At 37.0% G+C, this 18,625-nt stretch overlaps 1 protein-coding gene across 19 annotated transcripts in view; it reads left to right on the forward strand.

Annotated features, from left to right (window-relative positions):
* Positions 1 to 18,625, forward strand: part of RALGAPA1 (Ral GTPase activating protein catalytic subunit alpha 1) — a 233,500-nt gene that overhangs the window by 114,474 nt on the left and 100,401 nt on the right. For all 19 annotated transcript variants that reach the window (XM_019644706.1, XM_019644714.1, XM_019644710.1 and 16 more), the window contains 3 exons: positions 883 to 991; positions 4,087 to 4,197; positions 7,186 to 7,254. In XM_019644706.1, coding sequence (XP_019500251.1) covers positions 883 to 991; positions 4,087 to 4,197; positions 7,186 to 7,254 — 289 coding nt within the window. The remainder of the gene's footprint in view (positions 1 to 882; positions 992 to 4,086; positions 4,198 to 7,185; positions 7,255 to 18,625) is intronic.

Raw genomic sequence — 18,625 nt, forward strand, 5'->3', positions numbered from 1 at the left:
GTAGTTTTGATAGTAGATAATTTAGTAGCATTAACACTGTGCTAGACTGAAAGAAGGAACTTGAAAACTTTGATCCATTGTGTTCAGGAAGAAAAACATTTCTGCATTGAATTGTTCTGAAATTTAACATTCTACTGAAGTTAATTTATGAATGTCAGTATCAGGACATGCCAGCTATACCAGGATACTAGGAGGAGTTGACGTTTTTTATTCTTGGAACCATTATGTGCTTTATCAGAAGCTTATACTTGAACACATGAATTCTTAGATTCTGATCATCAGATAACTCAATTATAGTAGGGAATGAAGTTTCACAAGGCATTAGGGAAAAGAACAAAAATTCTACAAGTTCTGTTTCTGTTGGAATCCCTTTATAAAGTATATACATTTTATTTGTGTTCCCAATTTGTTTTAAAAAGAATTTGTAGCTAGCTATATTAAATTTAAAAGATATGAAAATAGTATTTGACTTATTCCAGCAGCTTCTTGTTTTTTGCTTAAGTTTACTTTGCTATCAGTTAATAAAATTATACTCTTTCCTTTTTGAAAGCAGGTTGCATATTTGTTTGAGAAGCTTTATGGAAGTAATCAATTTCTTAATATGGGTTTGTTGGAAAGATCCTGTGCTTTATACCCACCTATGATTTTAGTAGTAAATTATAATTGAAAATTAGGCTTAGAGTTTTGGGAATGTGCTTTCCTCCTGCTTTGTCTTCCTAAGAAGAGCTAATATACAGAGTAACAAATTGATCACTTTACTTAAACAGTGCATGTTCATTCTGTGTTGACTGGTTGTGGGTGTTTTGGTTGTGGTGGTGGTTTCATTTCATTTAAAGTCTCATCCGCTTTTATTTGTATCATTGTTGGTTGCCTTTTTTGCAGATGTGTAGCGCTTTGCAGTTTAGGTATTTGGATTTGTGAAGAACTAGTCCATGAGTCTCATCATCCTCAAATTAAGGAAGCTCTGAATGTAATTTGTGTTTCCTTAAAGGTAAAAAGAACTATTTAGTGGAATATATTAAGTAAGATAGTATAGAATTATGATTATTTTTTTCCAAATGTTAATTATATCTTATGCCCTTATAGATTAAAACATTTAATGCATGTTTTCATTAATTTATTATTACATTATTTTCTTGATCCTAACTTTGTTAAGAGTGGATCTACTCTTGAATTTAGGTTATCTTAGTAATGACCTATTTTATCTCAACTTTTTATTTATTTGGCTTTGTCCCTAGGGCACATATAGATGACCCCTCTAAAGGAAACCAATCATTTAACAACATGTATAGGGTTATTTTTTCTTAATCAGTATTTTTGTAACCTACTATTTGATCTTTATTACTTTGAATTCATGAGCTGTTCGACTTTTTGGTTTTGTCATTCAAGTTAAATGCCCTCTTTGTGACCAGAATAAGGTTTGTTCAGAAATAATAACGTAATTATTTGGAGAGTCTGAATGAATAAATGGAAATTTTTTGTTTTTGAAAGGATGCATAATATTATTTTTGTCTTAAGACTTGTAATAGTCCTATTTGGATAGGACTCTAAACATACAAAGTATAAATATTACTCATTTGACAGAAATTTCTGAGTATTTACAATTTTTGAGATGCTTTGTTAGGCAGAGTAAGAGATACCAAAATGAAAAGAATTGTAAATACTAGATTCAGGAGATTAATGATATGATGGCTGACAAATATTAAATTAAGAGTAATGAAATATAAAAAGCTGAGAGAACCAAATGAGTGGTGCATATAAACTGCTGATGGAGTTCAGAGGAAGCGGAGATCACTTTGACTTAAATGCCAGAGAAGACTTTGGAAAGAGGAGACATTTCTTCAGGGCTTGAAGAATGGGTGAGATTTCGTCATAGAGAGATAAGCATAAAAAGTTCGACTTTATGCCATTGGGGAGTCATTTAAGAGTTTTAAGCATGAAAATGTCAGCATCAGAGGAATTCTTAAGAAGATTAATTTGGAAGTATTGGGTTGTCGGAAAAGTCATGATGTATTTTGTCTATGTTTTTCAAAGGTCATTTATTTATATAAAGAACAAAAATCAATCAATGATATATTGCCCGTTTTGTTCAATAACCTTTTGCCATCTTTCAGTGAGCTTCATAATTCCTTGTTCATAGAAAGATCTGTCTTTATTTGCGAAAAACTGAACAAGGTGCTGATTTGCAGCTTCATCTGAATTGAACGTTATACCACTCAAGAAGTTTTGAAGAGAGCGAAACAAGTGAAAGTTTGACAGCGCAAGGTCAGGCGAGTATGGTGGGTGTGGCAACACATCCCATCCAAGCTCCAGTAATTTTTGACGGGTGATCAATCTTGTGTGTGGTCTTGCGTTGTCGTGGTGGAACACAACTCTTTTACAATTAACAAGCTCTGGAGTTTTCTGGATGATGGATTCGTTCAAGCTCTCCAATTGCCGACAGGACACCTTCTAATTGATTGTTTGGTTCCTTGGTAGGAGCTCGAAAAACACGACACCTTTAAAATCCCACCACACTGAGAGCAGATGAATGTCTGCTTTTGATGTTATTTGAGGCAAATTATCAGGTTGGGACCAAGACAAGTTTGCGCACCACATTGTTGTAAACAATCCACTTCTCATCACGAGTTATCAGTCACTTCAAAAAAGGATTGTTTTCGGGGCCGGCCGAGTGGCGCGATGGTTAAGAACTCGCTTGGGATGCCAGAGGGCCCCGGTTCGGATCCCACATATGAGGGCCAGTGACACTGCCCTCCGCAGCTGAGATGCTGAACAACAGCTCAACCTGGAGCTGGGCTGCCATGAGTCGCCGGCGACGGCGTGGGCTGCAGTCCCTGTGGCAGTGGATTGCCATGGGCTACCGTGTGTGGCCAGCAGCCAGCGTGAGCGGCCAGCAGCCGCAGTGAGCGGCCGTCCAGAAGCCGGCGACTGATCTGCCTCGCCAGAGAAGAGCGCAATGATGGTGCCAACTTGGGCCAGTGAAGCAACGTCCTCCACAACTAGATTGAAGAACAAAACGACAGCAACTTGTCTGTTCCCCTTCCCCCAACTCCCCAGCACTGTTCCCATCCCCCCAATTCCCCAATAAAAAATCTTTTAAAAAAAAGGATCGTTTTCCTCACATTTAATGAGCATTTTGCAGATGTTTATACGTGCCGTCAAATGAACTTGTTTGAGTTCATACGGAACCCAAATATCGAGCTTACTTACGTATCCCAGCTTCTTCAGGTGGTCTTGAACGCTCGAATAATGGATGTTCAATGTTTCTGCAATCTCTCGTGTCGTGTAACGTGGATTTGACTCGATCAATGTCTTTATTTTGTCATCATCAACCTCGGTGGGCCTCTCTGACCCAGGAGCGTCGTCGAGATCAAAATCACCAGCACAAAATTTTGTGAACCATCATTGGCACTGACGTCCTTGTAGAGCATTGTCACCGTAAACTTTTTGCAACTTTTCACAAGCTTGACCTGTGTTCTTCCCTTTATGAAAGTAAAACAGTAAAATATGGTGAAAATGCACAGTTCGGTCTTCCATCTTCAACTTGTTGTATAATCTCCAAAACTCAACCAAATCGCTCAATTTCTTTTTAGAATGAAGCTAGAACTGTCAGCTGTCAAATGACATAGCAATAACATAGATGGGAATGACTCTAGTACTTCCAAAAATGAACTAGTGCCATCTGTTGCAAACATGCATCATGACTTTTCCAACAACCCAATATATAGTAAATTGGAATGGGGAAAAGATTGATAATAAGATAAGCAATTTAGAGGCTGTTACAGAAATCCAGGTAAGAGAAAATGGAATAAAACTTTATTTAAAGAGGATAGTCTTTAAATTACAAAGAAAACATTTGTAACATTACAAAGAAAAAATTAAAGTTAATTATGTCTTTGGAATGTGTCGTGATTTTTTATTTTGCAGCTGTATATTTATCTTCCTAATAATATTTTAATAAATGCTTTATACATATAGAATGAAAAAAGGAACCCTATGAAATTTAAAATTTTTCAGCAGCTAATGTATTGATTTATAATAGTTCAGAAAGAAATTTTTAATGTGTTTTTTTTTCTTTTATTACAGTTTACTAATAAAACAGTAGCCCATGTAGCTTGTAACATGCTTCACATGCTGGTTCATTATGTACCTAGACTTCAGATTTACCAACCTGATTCTCCCTTGAAAATTATTCAGGTAAGTAATTTTTCCTTTATTTCTTATAATGACCTTGTTGAAGATATTTAGATTTGGATACCTTAAAATATAAAATTATTTAATAGTTCTCATCCAATTTTGCATAGTTAGATAATGGCACTCAAGCTGCTCTTTTGAGATATCAAAGTTCATGACAGTTCCTTTGTATTTTATGTTAGGAGATCATGTTCTTGTTTTTAAATGATACCTGCAAATTTATAATTGCCATTGTCTGTAAATGTATATCCAGCTTCATTCTCTCTCTTAGGTAAGACAACCAAAATCAAGACATTATTTTTATGCATTCTTCTTTTTTCCTTTTCAGCCAATCATTTATGAAGTTTTTTTTTTTTATTCTAAGTCTGTGTCTCCTACACTTTCTACCATACCAGATATACTTCATATCTTCATAATTTCTTTCTTGATATACTGTAGTATCTAACTGGTCTCTTGGCTTCTGAGGCCTTCCCTACTAAGTCATCATTCACATGACTCTTCTGTCACTTAACCTGAAAAAAACCAAAACCAAACAAAATCTGAGTGGTTTTCCTTTGCCTATAAAATAAGACCTAAGTTCTTTCTTTAGCTGGGAATTTTGAGGTTTTTAGATGAGGACCCAGTCCATCTTTTCAGAATCATTCCTTTGAAATACACTGTAGTCTAGGCACCTGAGTTGGCTTACTATCCCCTAAACATACCCCTAACTCTTGTCTTCCCACCTGAGATGTTCTGCTGCTTCTCTCTAACCGCCCCACCAGCACATCTTTCAGTTATTGGTTTAAATACCATCTCCTTAAAAAAATTCTTACCTGTTCTCTCTAACCAGGATTTATTTTTCTTATCTTTATATTCTTGTAACATTTTTAGGAAAGATGGTAATTAATATTTATTAAGCACCTACTATATACCAGTTACTACTACTAGTTACCTTTTCATAAGTTATTTAATTCTTAAAAGTGTTTTGAGGTGGACTGTTATCTTCTTTCCTCTTCTCCCGTTTATTTAAGATGGAGGACTGAGGATTTAGTAACTATGTAAAGTCACGAGCTAATGGGTAGATATAAAGTTCAAATCCAATCTGTAAGATTTTAAGTCCAGGTTTTCCCACTCAACCATGTTGCCAGTCTCTGTTATCACAATAATACCATATTTTGCCATGTATAATGCATACATTTTTTGCCCAAATTTGTGAGGGAAAAATAAGGGTGCACATTATACATGGGTAGTACTGATTTTGTATCTTTATAAATGTTTTTAATTCTTTTATTTATGCTAATGAGTTAAAAGTGTAACTCTAGAAATCAGTAATGATATCTGTATGCAAAAAATACCCTGGAATACGATAGTCGGTTTTGTTGAACTTATGACGAACTTGCAACAATGATGAAGAGTTCTTGGCCCTCTATGATGTGTAAATATCATAAATTTGTTACTGGTACATAACATTTCTTGTACCATGATATGTTAAAAAATAAATGCTCCAATTCCTCTATAATACAAAAAAAAGTACCTAAATGTAAACAAATAAAAATTTGAATTAAAAAATTAAAAGATTTTTTTCACTAAAAGTTTGGGACAAAAAACATGGGTGCACATTGTACATGGTAGCGCGTTAAAATACCTGACAAAATACAGTATATTTGTGTACAAATTCTAAGCTTCTTTAAAGACAAGGACATTTTTTTGTTTTTTATTTTTTATGTCTAGGGCGACTTTCATGTAGGATCTGTTCAGTAAATATTGGTTGAGGTGAATATAAGTTAAGAGGTTGGGTTTGAGGGTTAGACACACCTGGTTTAAGTCACCCCTGACTATGCTACTTACTGACTTTGTAACTATGAACAAGTTACTTGACCCTCTGAACTCTAGTTTTCTTTTTCTTTACATGGGGATAAAAACATCTACCTCACAGAGTTGCTCTGAAGACTAAGTGAGAAAATACATGTAAAGCACTTCGTATTTTTTGTCATAAAAATGAGGGGACATAAATTTTAATAAATGAGTTTGTTACCTGTGGGCTTGTTGTTTATGCCCTTTATTTATGTTGGGGTGCATTCCTTCTATACCTAATATAGAGCAAAGTAGATTTCCTAACAGAATTGCACATGGTTTTTATAAATCATTTTGCTTTTTGCTTATCTATATATAGCTATAGATATATATAGATATAGAGATAGATATCTATAGATACATAGATAATATATCTATATATTTTAAAGATTTTATTGGGGAATTGAGGTAGGGGAACAGCGTTGGGGAAGGGGAAGGGGAACAGACAAGTTGCTGTCCTTTTGTTCTTCAGTCTAGTTGTGGAGGATGTCGCTTCACTGGCCCATGTTGGTGTTATCATTGCACTCTTCCTGGGTGAGGCAGTCGCTCGCTGGCCATTGGACGGCTGCTCATGGTGGCTCACGGCAGCTCACACTGGCTGCCAGCCTCTTACAGTTAGCTCACGGCAGCCCACTGCAGCAGGGGCTGGCTGCAGCCTGTGCAACTGCCAGCGACTCAGGGCAGCCCAGCTCCAGGTTGAACTGTTGTTCACCATCTTAGCTGTAGAGGGCACAGCGTCACTGGCCCTCATGTGGGATCTGAACCGGGGTCCTGCTGCTCAGAGCTGGCGTCCCAAGCCAACTCAACCAGCGCGTCACTCAGCCAGCCCTTGTCTTTATATCTTTTAACTTTTCTCTTAGAACATGCATTATCTGTATTTATATGTATTGATTAATGAACTTGAGTTTGTAAGAAACCCATTTAAGTTGATAAAGCATGTATAAAATTGGTTGTATACATGAGGATTGTAAATGTTTGATAGTTAAGTATACTTGAAAAGCTTACCTATTAAAAATTACTTTGAAATAATAGTGTTAATCTTTTAGGATAAATTGCAGCAATAGATTTTATATCACTTTAGCATTAATATTTAACATATAGGATGTACTGTTGGTTTAACATATTTTGAGTTTTTTGTGTTTTTTTTTTTAACTACAGATCCTAATAGCCACTATTACCCATCTTTTGCCAAGTACAGAAGCTTCGTCTTATGAAATGGACAAGAGGGTAATTTAAATTTTGTTTGATATTTAATATGTGGTTATCTAGTAAAATATTTTTATTTTAAAATTTCAAAGATATATATTTACATGGTAAGCATTAATTCATCTTGTCTTTTTTTAAAATCAACTGTAATGGGAAATATGTCTTTCCCTTTCAGTGTAACAAATTATATTTTCCTCCAAATTTTAAGTTATTCATGGTCATCTAATAAAGTCTTTGAATCTCAGGATTGTAAAAAACGTTGAAGGACAATCTATCCATGTATAATTATTGCACTTTATTCTGCTCAATTATGGTTTTGTCTATGTCTGAAAATTATTAATTTTGAGGAATTCATCACCTTTGAAGGCAGCCATGCACCTTCATATAGCTTTTACTGGTAGAAAGTAATTTCCATTAAGGAGAATACATATATATAGACATCGCACTTAAGAGAAGGCATATCCTACATTTTAAGGCTCAACAAGATTGCATTTACCTCAGTAAATTTATTATGGGATTCCTTTAATCATTTCAGATTATGTATTTATGAGTCTAAAGTTTCTGTTTGGTTTCTTTTTTATCCAAGTTAAAATGTATTGGAGTGACAATGGTTAATAAAATAACATAGGTTTCAAGTATTCTATGCAATAACCTATACATCACATTGTGTGCTCACCATCCAGAGTCAGTTCTCTTTCCATCACCATATATTTGACCCCTTTTACCCTCTTCTATCTCCCCTCCCCCTATACCCTCTGGTAACCACTAAACTATTATCTGTGTCTGTGAGTTTTTGTTTTCTTTATTTGTTTGTCTTGTTCCTTTGTTGCTTTCAGTTTTATATCCCACATGTCAGTGAAATCATATGGTTCTTGACTTTTTCTGTGTGATTTATTTCATTCAGCATAATAATCTCAAAATCTATCCATGTTATCACAAATGGCACTATTTCATCTTTTCTTATGGCAAAGTAGCATTCCATTGAGTATATCTTCTTTATACAATCATCTGTCGAAGGACACTTTAGTTGTTTCCATGTCTTGGCCATTGTAAATAAAGCTGCAGTGACTATTGGAGCACGTTTATTGTTTTCAGATTTTTTGGGTATATACCCAGGACAGGGATTGCTGGGTCATATGGTAATTTTATTCTTAATTTTTTGAGGAACATCCACACTGCCTTCTATATCAACTGCACCAATCTGCATTCCCACCAACAGTGCATGAGGGTTCCCTTTTCTCCACATCCTCTCCAACATTTGTTATTATTTGTATTGTTGGTGATATCCATTCTAACCTGTGTGAGGTGATATCTCCTTTGGTTTTTATTTGCATTTCTCTGATGATTAGTGATGTTGAGCATCTTTTCATATATCTGTTGGCCATCTGTATGTCGTCTTTGGACAAATGTCTATTCAGGTCCTCTGCCCATTTTTTAATTGGATTGTTTGTCTTTTTGTTGTTGAGTTGTATTTTGGATATTAGCCTCTTAACAGAGGCTTTGTTTGCAAATGTCTTCTCTTATTCGGTTGGTTGCCTCTTTGTTTTGTGTATGGTTTCTGTTGCTGTGCAGAAGCTTTTTAGTTTGATATAATCCCATTCATTTATTCTAGCTTTTACTTCCATTGCCTTTGAGGTCAAATTCATAACATCCTCTTTGAACCCAAGGTCCAAGTTTAGTACCTATGTTTCCTTCTATGCAGTTTATTGTTTCAGGTCTTATATTTAGGTCTTTGATCCATTTGCAGTTAATTTGGTACACGGTGACAAATAGCAGTCTAGTTTCATTCTTTTGCACATAAGCTTTCCAATTCTCCTAGCACCATTTATTGAAGAGGCCTTCTTTTCTCCATTGTATGTTTTCTGCTCCTTTGTCGAAAATTATCTGTCCATATTTATGTGGGTTTACTTCTGGGTTTTCACTTCTGCTCCATTGGTCTATGTATCTGTTTTTCTGCCAATACCATACTGTTTTGATTATTGTTGCTCTGTAGTACAAACTGAAGTTAGGGAGAGTGATACCTCCAGCATTATTCTTTTTTCTTAGGATAGCTTTGGCTATTCGGGGTCTTTTGTGTTCCATACATATCTGATGGTTTTTTGTTCTATTTATTTAAAAATTGCCATTGATGTTTTGATGGGGATTGCATTAACTCTGTTTATTGCTTTGAGTAATATGGCCATTTTAACTATGTTGACTCTTCCAATCCATCAACACAGAATGTCTTTCCATTTCTTTGTGTCTTCTTCAAATTCTTTTGAAAATGTCTTATAGTTTTCAGTGTATAGGTCCTTCACATCCTTGGTTAAGTTTATTCCTAGGTATTCTTTTTGTTGCAATTGCAAATGGAATTTTTTTTTCTTTTTCTGAGATTTCATTGTTAGTATATAGGAATGCAATGGGTTTTTGTATGTTGATTTTGTAGCTGGCAACTTTACTGTATTCGTTTATTGTTTCTAATAGCTTTTTGGTGGAGTCTTTAGGGTTTTTTATATAAAGGATTTTGTCATCTGTGAAAAGTGACAATTTAACTTCTTCATTCCTAATCCATATTCCTTTTATTTCTTTCTCTTGCCTGATTGCTTTGGCTAGGATTTCGAGTACTATGTTGAAAAGCATAGATGATAGGAGACAACCCTGTCTTGTTCCTGAACATAGAGCAAAGGGCTTCAGTTTTTCACCATTAATTATGATATTGACTGAGGTTTTGTCATATATGGCCTTTATTATGTTAAGATATTTTTCTTCTATACCCATTTTTATTGTTTTAATCATAAATGGGTGTCATATCTTGTCAAATGCTTTTTCTGTATCTATTGATATAGTCATATGATTTTTATGTAGTGTATCACATTGATTGATTTGCATATGTTGGAACATTCTTGTGCTCCTGGGATGAACCCCACTTGATTATGATATGTAATCTTTTTAATGCATCATTGTATTTGATTTGCTAGAATTTTGTTTAAGATTTTTTGTATCTGTAGTCATCAGAGATATTGGTCTGTAATTTTCTGTTTTTTTGTTATCCTTACCAGGTTTTGGTTTCAAGGTAATGTTGTTCTCATAAAATGAGTTAGGCAGTATTGCCTCTTCAATTTTTTGAAGAGTTTAAGGAGGACAGGTGTTAATCTACTCTATGAATGTTTGGTAGAATTTACTAGTGAAGCCATCTGGTCCTGGGCTTTTGCTTTTGGGAAGGTTTTGGATGACTGATGTAATTTCCTTACTGTTGATTGGTCTACTTAGATTTTCCAGTTTTTCGTGAGTCAGTCTAGGAAGGCTATATGTTTCTAAGAATTTGTCCATTTCTTTTAGGTTATTGAATTTGGTGGCATATAGTCCTTCATAGTAGTATTCTTGGATGATCCTCTGTAGTTCTGTGGCATCCGTGGTAACTTCTCCTCTTTCATTTCTGATTTTGTTTATATGTGTCTTTCCTCTTGTTTCCTTAGTGAGTCTAGCCAAGGGTTTGTCAATTTTATTACTCTTTTCAAAGAACCAGCTCTCATTTGCGTTAATTTTTTTCTTATGCCTTTTTGTTCTCTATTTCATTTAGTTATGCTCTGATTTTTATTATTTCCTTCCTTCTGCTGACTTTGGGTTTCATTTGTTCTTTTTTCTAGTTCTTTAAAGTATAATGTGAGATTTTTTTTTTTCAATCTGGGATTTTTATTCTTTCTTGAGATAGGCCTATAATGATATAAATTTCCCTCTTATTACTGTTTTCGCTGCATCCCATTAATTTTGATAGGATGTATTTTTATTCTCATTTGTTTCTGTGTATCTTTTGATCTCTCCTCTTATTTCTTCTTTGACCCAGTTATTCTTTAAAAGTATGTTGTTTAATCTCCACATATTTGTGGTTTTTCCTGCTTTCTTGATATCCAATTTCAAAGCCTTGTGATCAGAGAATGTGCTTGGTATGATTTCAATTTTCTTAAATCTGCCGAGGCTGGTTGTATGTCCCAGTATGTGGTCTGTCCTTGATAATACTCCATGTACACTAGATAAGAATGTATAGTCTGATGTTCAAGAATGAAGTGCTCTATAAATGTCAATTGTGTCCATTTCATTTAGAATGTGTCATTTAGAGCTGATATTTTCTTTTATTTTCTTTTGGGATGATCTTTCCATGGCTATCAATGATGTATTTAGGTCCCCTACTATAATTGTGTTTCGGTCTGTTTCTCCCTTTAGTTTTGTTAGTTGCTTTGTATATTTCGGTGCTCCCTTCTTGGGGGTGTAAATATTGATGATTGTTATGTCTTCTTGTATTGTGCCCTTTATCATTATGAAATGTCCATCTTTGTCTCGTTACTTTTTTTATCCTGATGTCTGTTTCATCTGATATAAGTATGGATACACCTGCTTTTCTCTGAATACCAGTTGGTTGGAGTATCAATTTCCACCTGTCACTTTTAGTCTGTATTTGTCCTTGTAGCTGAGATGCGTCTCTTGGAGGCAGCATGTAGATGGGTTTTGGTTTTTGATCCAATCTGCTACTCTGTGCCTTTTTATTGGTGAATTCAGTCAATTTACATTTAAGGTGATTATTGATATATGAGGATTTCCTGTCAAAGAATCTTTTGTTGTCTGGTGGCTCGGTGTCTCCATTGTTTCTTTGCCTGTTTGTTACTGTCTGTCATTTCAATGTGGTGGTATTCTATGATTTTTCCCTCTGTTTCTTCTTTTTTTATGTTACATATTACAGTTCTGGATTTTTTCTGAGTGGTTACCATTAAGTTTATGTAAAAGAAAGCTTCATATTTACAGTAGTCCTTTTTCTTCAGCCTGCTTCTTATCTCCATTCCCCCTTTTGTAGGTTCAGACCTTTATTCTCTCCCCTTTTATGTTTTTGTTGTCACAAGTCATCCCCGCTTATGCTATGAGTTGATTTCTGAGTTGCAGTAGTAAGTTGTCTTTTTCTTCTTTTTCCCTTTTTTTCTTTAATGTTTTTATTTCTTTACTCTGTATGTGCCCTATTTTTGTAGGGGTTGCCATTTCCTGCTTCTGTCTGTTCGTAATACGACTCATGGTTTTGTATTCCTTTGATTTTTTTGTTTCAGGTTGAATAGCCTCATTCAGTATTTCATTTCCTCAGCTTCTGTATGTCTGGAAAGGCCTTTATTCCTCCTTCATATCTAAAGGGTATCTTTGTTGGATATATTATTCTTAGCTCATAATTTGTCTCTTTTAATAGTTTGAATATTTGATTCCACTCCCTCCTGGCTTGTAGAGTTTCTGATGATAATCTAATGGGCTTTCCTTTTCAGGTTATTGTCTTCTTTTACCTGGCTGCCTTGAGAATTCTTTCTTTGTCATTAATTTTTAACAGCTTCAATAAAATGTCCCTTGGAGAAGACCTGTTGCAATTGAGGTAATTAGGTGTTTTATTTTGCTTCTTGGATTCAAGGATCCAGTTCTTTCCACAAGTTTGGGAAGTTCTAATTGGCTATTTGAATTACTCTGTTCCATTCTCCCTTTCTTCTCCTTCTGGTATGCCCATTATTCTTATGTTGCTTTTTCTGATAGAGCGAGAAAGTTCTTGTAGAGTTTTTTCATTTCTTTTAATTCTCAAGTCTCTCTCTTCTTCCATCTGTGTCATTTCCAGATTTCTATCTTTGATGTCACTGATTCTTTCCTCAATCTGGTCAGCTCTATTACCTAAGCTGGCTATTTCATTCTTCATTTCTTTTATTGAGTTCTTAATCTCCTGAAATTCTATTCAGTTCTTTTTTAAAATTTCAGTCTCTTTGGTAAAATGTTCATTTTGTTCTTTGATTGTGTTTCTAAGTTCATTAAACTGCCTGTCTGTTTTGTTGCATCTCGTTGAGTTTTTTCAGAACTGCAATCTTGAATTCTCTGTCATTTAAGTCATGTATTTCCATGTTTTTAAGTTCATTTTCCAGAGACTTTTCATTTTGTTTCTGAGCTGCCTTGTTTCTTTGGTTATTCATGGCAATTAAAGAATTATTATTTCTCTTCCTGGGCATCGACAGGAGTGGGTTCTGCAGTAGGTTGAAATAAAGAGATCTTCCTTTTGCTTTCCAGTGGGTGTTGCTGAAATGTTTTATTTCCTTGCCTGCTGCAGCCTTTTATTCATTCTCACACTGTAGCATTATATTTTCTCTTGCACTGTTCTGGCTTTTCATGCGATGGAGGGTTCCCTGGAAGGCGGGCTTCTCCTCTGTGAGTAGGTTGCCTGGGTCTCAGGCACCGCCTCTGTGGGGAAATGTGGAGGGCAGTAGAGTTCTGAGCTTCTGAAATCCAAGTGTTTCCCCTGCAGCTCAATGCAGAGCCTGTGTGTCTCAGCAGCTCTGGCTGCCCCTGTACAGGGATCCACCCAGAAAGGTGGGGGCGGTGGGGGCTGTAAGAGGTGGCTATGAGCAATGGCGACTAGCAGCACATAGTTGTCTTGCCCCTACAGTTCCTTCTCTTTTGCTGAATTAGTTTCGCTGTGAGTCTGTGGCTGTGGGATCGCATTTCTCAGGGCTGTAGATATTCTGTTCTTTAATCTGACACTGTTACTGTTTTTTCTGGAGCCCGCTTCTAACACTGGGAGAGCGGGGTGGGGCAAACTCTGGGAGGGTTGGGGGGAGGCGGCCAGGCTCCATGTCTTTGTTTTCTGTTTTCTGCCTGGCAGTGAGGATGTACACCACCGTTCTTACCCTTCTGTATTCAGTCTTTGCTCTGAGGTCTGTGCTGCAAGGGCTGGGTTCAGCCGTATTATATGCTGATCCCTCAGGCAGGACTGTGGGCCATAGTGGGTACGCTTGCAGCCCAAATTCTTCCCTCTCCCGTACTGCAGCGAGCTCTGGTCTGCGCCCTGTGGCCCTTGGCCCGCATCTCTGCACTTCCCCCTTCCCACCTCCCCGCTCACCCGATTTGCCCATCTTCAGGTGATGCAATTTGCGGGTCTCTGAGATGTGCCCGTGTGCCGCACAGGGAATCCTTTGTTGAATTATAGCTGTTTGTTTGTTGTATCTTCCAGGGGAGATTTCAAGAAGCACTCCTCACGCCACCATTTCTGTGATGTAATCTCTGGTTTCTTAAAAGTTTACATACATTTCCTGAAACCCTTCATGTCTTCATCAGTTATGTTCATCTTCTCTTATAGATTCTTAACATATTTATCATAAGTATTTTAAAGTGCTAGTCTGCTGAATTCAGTATCTGGATTATTGCTAAGTCTGCTTCTGTTGAATTTTTTTCCTCTTGGCTATAGATTTCATTTTGTTGTTTGTTCATATGTCTATTAAGTTTTTATTATATATCAAACATTGTACATAACTTGTTAAAGAGTCTCTAGACCTGTGCTCCCCAGCATGGTAGCTACTAACCACATGTGACTTTAAATTTAAATAAAATTAATTTACAAGTTTACATTAAAATTTTAATTCCTTATTTGTACTAGCCTCATTTCAAGTGCTCAGTAACCACAATGTCAAATATATGCCATTTCCATCATTGTGCCAAATTCTATCAGACAAGGCTGTTCTAGATTCTATTAATTTCCTTTGAAAATCCCAGTCTTAAATTCTGTTCTTCAGATCTGTGTTACCACCTGTTAATCATATTGTGTCGAAATCTCAAGAATGTTTTATTTTTCATGTTTTACCCATTAATATATAGAACTCTGAAGCTGTACATATGTTTCCGGACCTATTCTCTGTTATTTTCTTGTGTGGCTTAAATAACTTTTACACTTGTGGTTTTTCCCAGGCTATCTTCCATATTACTAATTTCAAGAGTTTACCTCAGAATTTTTTAATCTTCCTCTTCTTATTCAGTTCAAAATCTATTTGATCACTTTGTCTAGCTCTTGATAAATATATTCTTCTTTTTTTTTTAAGATTTTATTGGGAATTGGGGGAGGGGAACAGCATTGGGGAATCTGGGAAAGGGAACAGACAAGTTGCTGTCCTTTTGTTCTTCAGTCTAATTGTGAAGGACGTCGCTTCACTGGCCCATGTTGGTATTACGATCATTGCGCTCTTCCCGGCTGAGGCAGCCAGTCGCTGGCCATTGGACAGCCACTCATGGTGGCTCACGGCAGCTGTCGCCGGCTGCCGGCCGCTCACACTGGCTGCTGGCCACTCACAGTAGCTCACGGCAGCCCCTTGTAGCCTCACTACAGCTTACACTGTTGCCAGCCACTCGTGGCAGCCCAGCTCTAGGTCAAGCTATTGTTTACCATCTTAGCTGTAGAGGGCGCAGTGTCATTGGCCCGTGTAGGATCCGAACCTGTGGCCCTGCTACTCAGAGTTCACGCTAGCCAAGCCAACTCTTAACCAACTGAGCCACTCGGGCATCCCCCAATAAATACATTCTTATCTTTAAAAGATTACCTATACTCAATTTGTAGCCAAGAGTCCTACATTTTCATGTCTTAAGTTATGGTCTAGAAACCCAGATCTGGATAACTAATTAGCTACCTCCTAGATCATCTTTGTCTTCCAAAGGCCTAACTATTAATATGAAAAATCCCTACTACCAAGTTTTTGTTTCCACTTAATTTACTAAACATTTATTGATCACAAAGTATATGTGTGGTATTCTGTTTAACTTGGAACTTGTAAATAAGATAGTCTCTGCTTTCGTGGATTTTAAAGATTAGAGAGGCAAGTGAGATGATCCAGTATAATAAGTGGTTGCTATAAAAAGCAGAAAAATGTGTAGATACAAGGTAGAATAGAGGAGGAAGTAACTATCAAGGCAGAAGGGCTTGTTAAGGGAAAACTTCCTTAAAGATGAATAGGGTTTTTTACTTAAATGGAGACAAGGGGTAGAGTCAGAGAGTTATTCCAGGTGGAAGGGATAGCATGGGTAAAATCATGGAGGTGTAAAATGGCATGGTGTGTTGTGGGAAAACAAGAGGCAATTCTGTATTACAGGATGTGAAGTGCATGGTTCAGAATAGGGAAATTAGACATCAGAGATTAGGAAGGGGTCAGGATATGAAGGCCTTGGATGCTGTCTAAGAACTTTGGACTTTTTTGAAAGTGACTTTTTAGGAGGGTTTTAATGCACAATGAAATATCAGATTTGTGAAAGATCATGTGAGAAGGTATGAAAGTTGACTTAAAAGGAATAATACAGTAATTGTTATTATAATCATCTCTGTAAGAATTGCTGATGTTCTGAGCTATGGCTAAAGGAATAAAGAGTAAATATTCAACAAACTAGAATCCACAACCAAAGCAGGACTAAAGGGATAAAAAAGCAAGGTTGTTGGAGAAAGATGAATTTTAATTTTCATTGTGTTGCATGTAATGAGTAATGCCCGGGTAGAGACCACCAGCAAAGCAACTATATACCTAAAGTAGTAAATTTGAGACTCCAAAGAAAATTATTGGCATTGTGAGTACATAAGTAGTATTAAACTGAGAATATATGAGATCACTTGAGAAGTTACAGAGCTAAGAAGAGTTAGCAAAGAGTGTAACACCTGGAAGAGATGGCAGAGTGGGGAGTCACCAAAATAGTGACATAGGAAGCTCCCGAATTTTCCTCCTCCCAAAGATACAAGTACACATGGAGTAATTAGCTCTGAGAGAAATCCAGAAACCGGCTGAGTGATTCCTACACGTGGGGCAGCTGCGAAAATACTCACTTTGAAGTGGGTAGGAAAGGCTGAGACACATTCTTGCCATAAACCATCCCTATATGCCATCCCCGGCATAGCTCCATACAATCTGGAGGGAACCGCCAACTCCCAGCTTCCCTTTGAGAAGAAAAGGGCTTAGACCACACATCTGGCACCTCAACTTTTAAGCCTGCCATCCAAGGGGTGGCCCCCAAATCACCTGGCTCTGAAAGCCAACAGGGCTTGCATCTGCAAGTCCCACAGAACTATAGGAAACAAAAACACAGTTGTTAACAGGCACCTGAGCACTTGCCACAGCTGACCTCCCAGGACTCAGCACAGGGGGCAGGCAAAAACTATCTACAGTTCTTTCCCTGGAAAGGGAGTGACTGTATACTTTCCCAGCTGCTGCCTGAGGGTCTGACTTCTAATCAGCCTGCATCTAGGTGCTGACTTGGGATCAGTGGGCACTTCCGTTTTCTTCTCTCGCAGGTTCACTCCAGCAATAACAGGTCTCCAGCTTCTCCCTGAAAGGAGCTTGTTTACACAGCTAGCACCCCAAGTCTTATGGCTGCTTCCTAAGGGAATGGCTCCCAAATCCCCTAGTTCTGGGAACTGACAGGGCTTGGCATTCATGAGTCTCCCAGGAACACACAAAACAAAGAGCTGGCTCTGTTTGGGCACACCAGCACTCCCAGCTACTATTCCCTCTGATTCAGTACAGTGAATAAGTACCCAGCTGTCAATTTCACCCTGATAGGGCCTAGACTGCTTAAGTAATGTCCAGCTTTCTTAGCTGCTGCCTGAAAGTCAGGCTTGCATCAGGGAGCTGAAGAGGTAGGTGGTAGTCCTTCAGGAGCCTGAACAGGTGTATGGGCATTTCCCACACCTTCGGGACACTGATGGGTGTCTGCACATCCTCAGTGACTGGGAGCCACTAAGAACAGAGACAATCACAGAGAGTTGAGGGGCAACCAAGAGCTCAGACGGGGCTGCTATTTTACCCTTTACAATTAATAAGTATCTTGTAGGAAGATATGATATGTTAATCAAAAATTAAAAGCCCAAAGTGAGAGGCAACAAGCGTTTATTTGAGATCCAAAAGAATAGCTACTCAGCAAGCACTGATTCAGGCAGAAACCCAAATAGGGTTTCCATTAGGATGTGAAAGCAGGGGGTGTTTCTGAGAAAGGAAAGGGAAATAATTACATGAATAGAAAGAAAGAATTACTATTGGTGTTAATAAGCTAAGGAAGGAGTTTCTAGAGATGCAGATAAGCTAACATAGTGAAGTTAATTCTAAAGAATGTCTTTAATTTTCAGTCTGGTAGTCATTTCCTATTAGCTTTGCAACAGTTGTTTGAAATATAATGCTCCTTTAGGCCCAGTCCAAACGTTATTTTGCCCAGTTTTAACATTCCAGAAATTTGAGGAGTAAGATGTACAAAATAGTTCCTCTGGTATGGCAACTACGGCTCCGTTTTGAAATGGCTCCATACATTATTTTTTACACTACTCTGAGACTAAATAAATAAATACTTATTCTATTACTCCTTAACCTTTACTAACTGGTTTTACCAATCATTGATGACGCATACCAGAATTAATTAATTGTTATTATGATAGTTCCACATGGCAATTTCCTAATTCTATCATCTCTTTGGCATTCATTAGTTTTCAATAGTAAGGAAGAACTGTCCCATCTTCCCTGTCCATCTTATCTGCGTGGGATCGTCAGGTTTCTGAACGTCTTCTCATATTTAATAATGGCTTAATTTTTTTAATGTATTTTATTTTTGTGAA

Source organism: Hipposideros armiger, unplaced genomic scaffold (genome assembly GCF_001890085.2).
Source record: "Hipposideros armiger isolate ML-2016 unplaced genomic scaffold, ASM189008v1 scaffold_90, whole genome shotgun sequence".
In the NCBI taxonomy this organism is placed as follows: domain Eukaryota; kingdom Metazoa; phylum Chordata; class Mammalia; order Chiroptera; family Hipposideridae; genus Hipposideros; species Hipposideros armiger.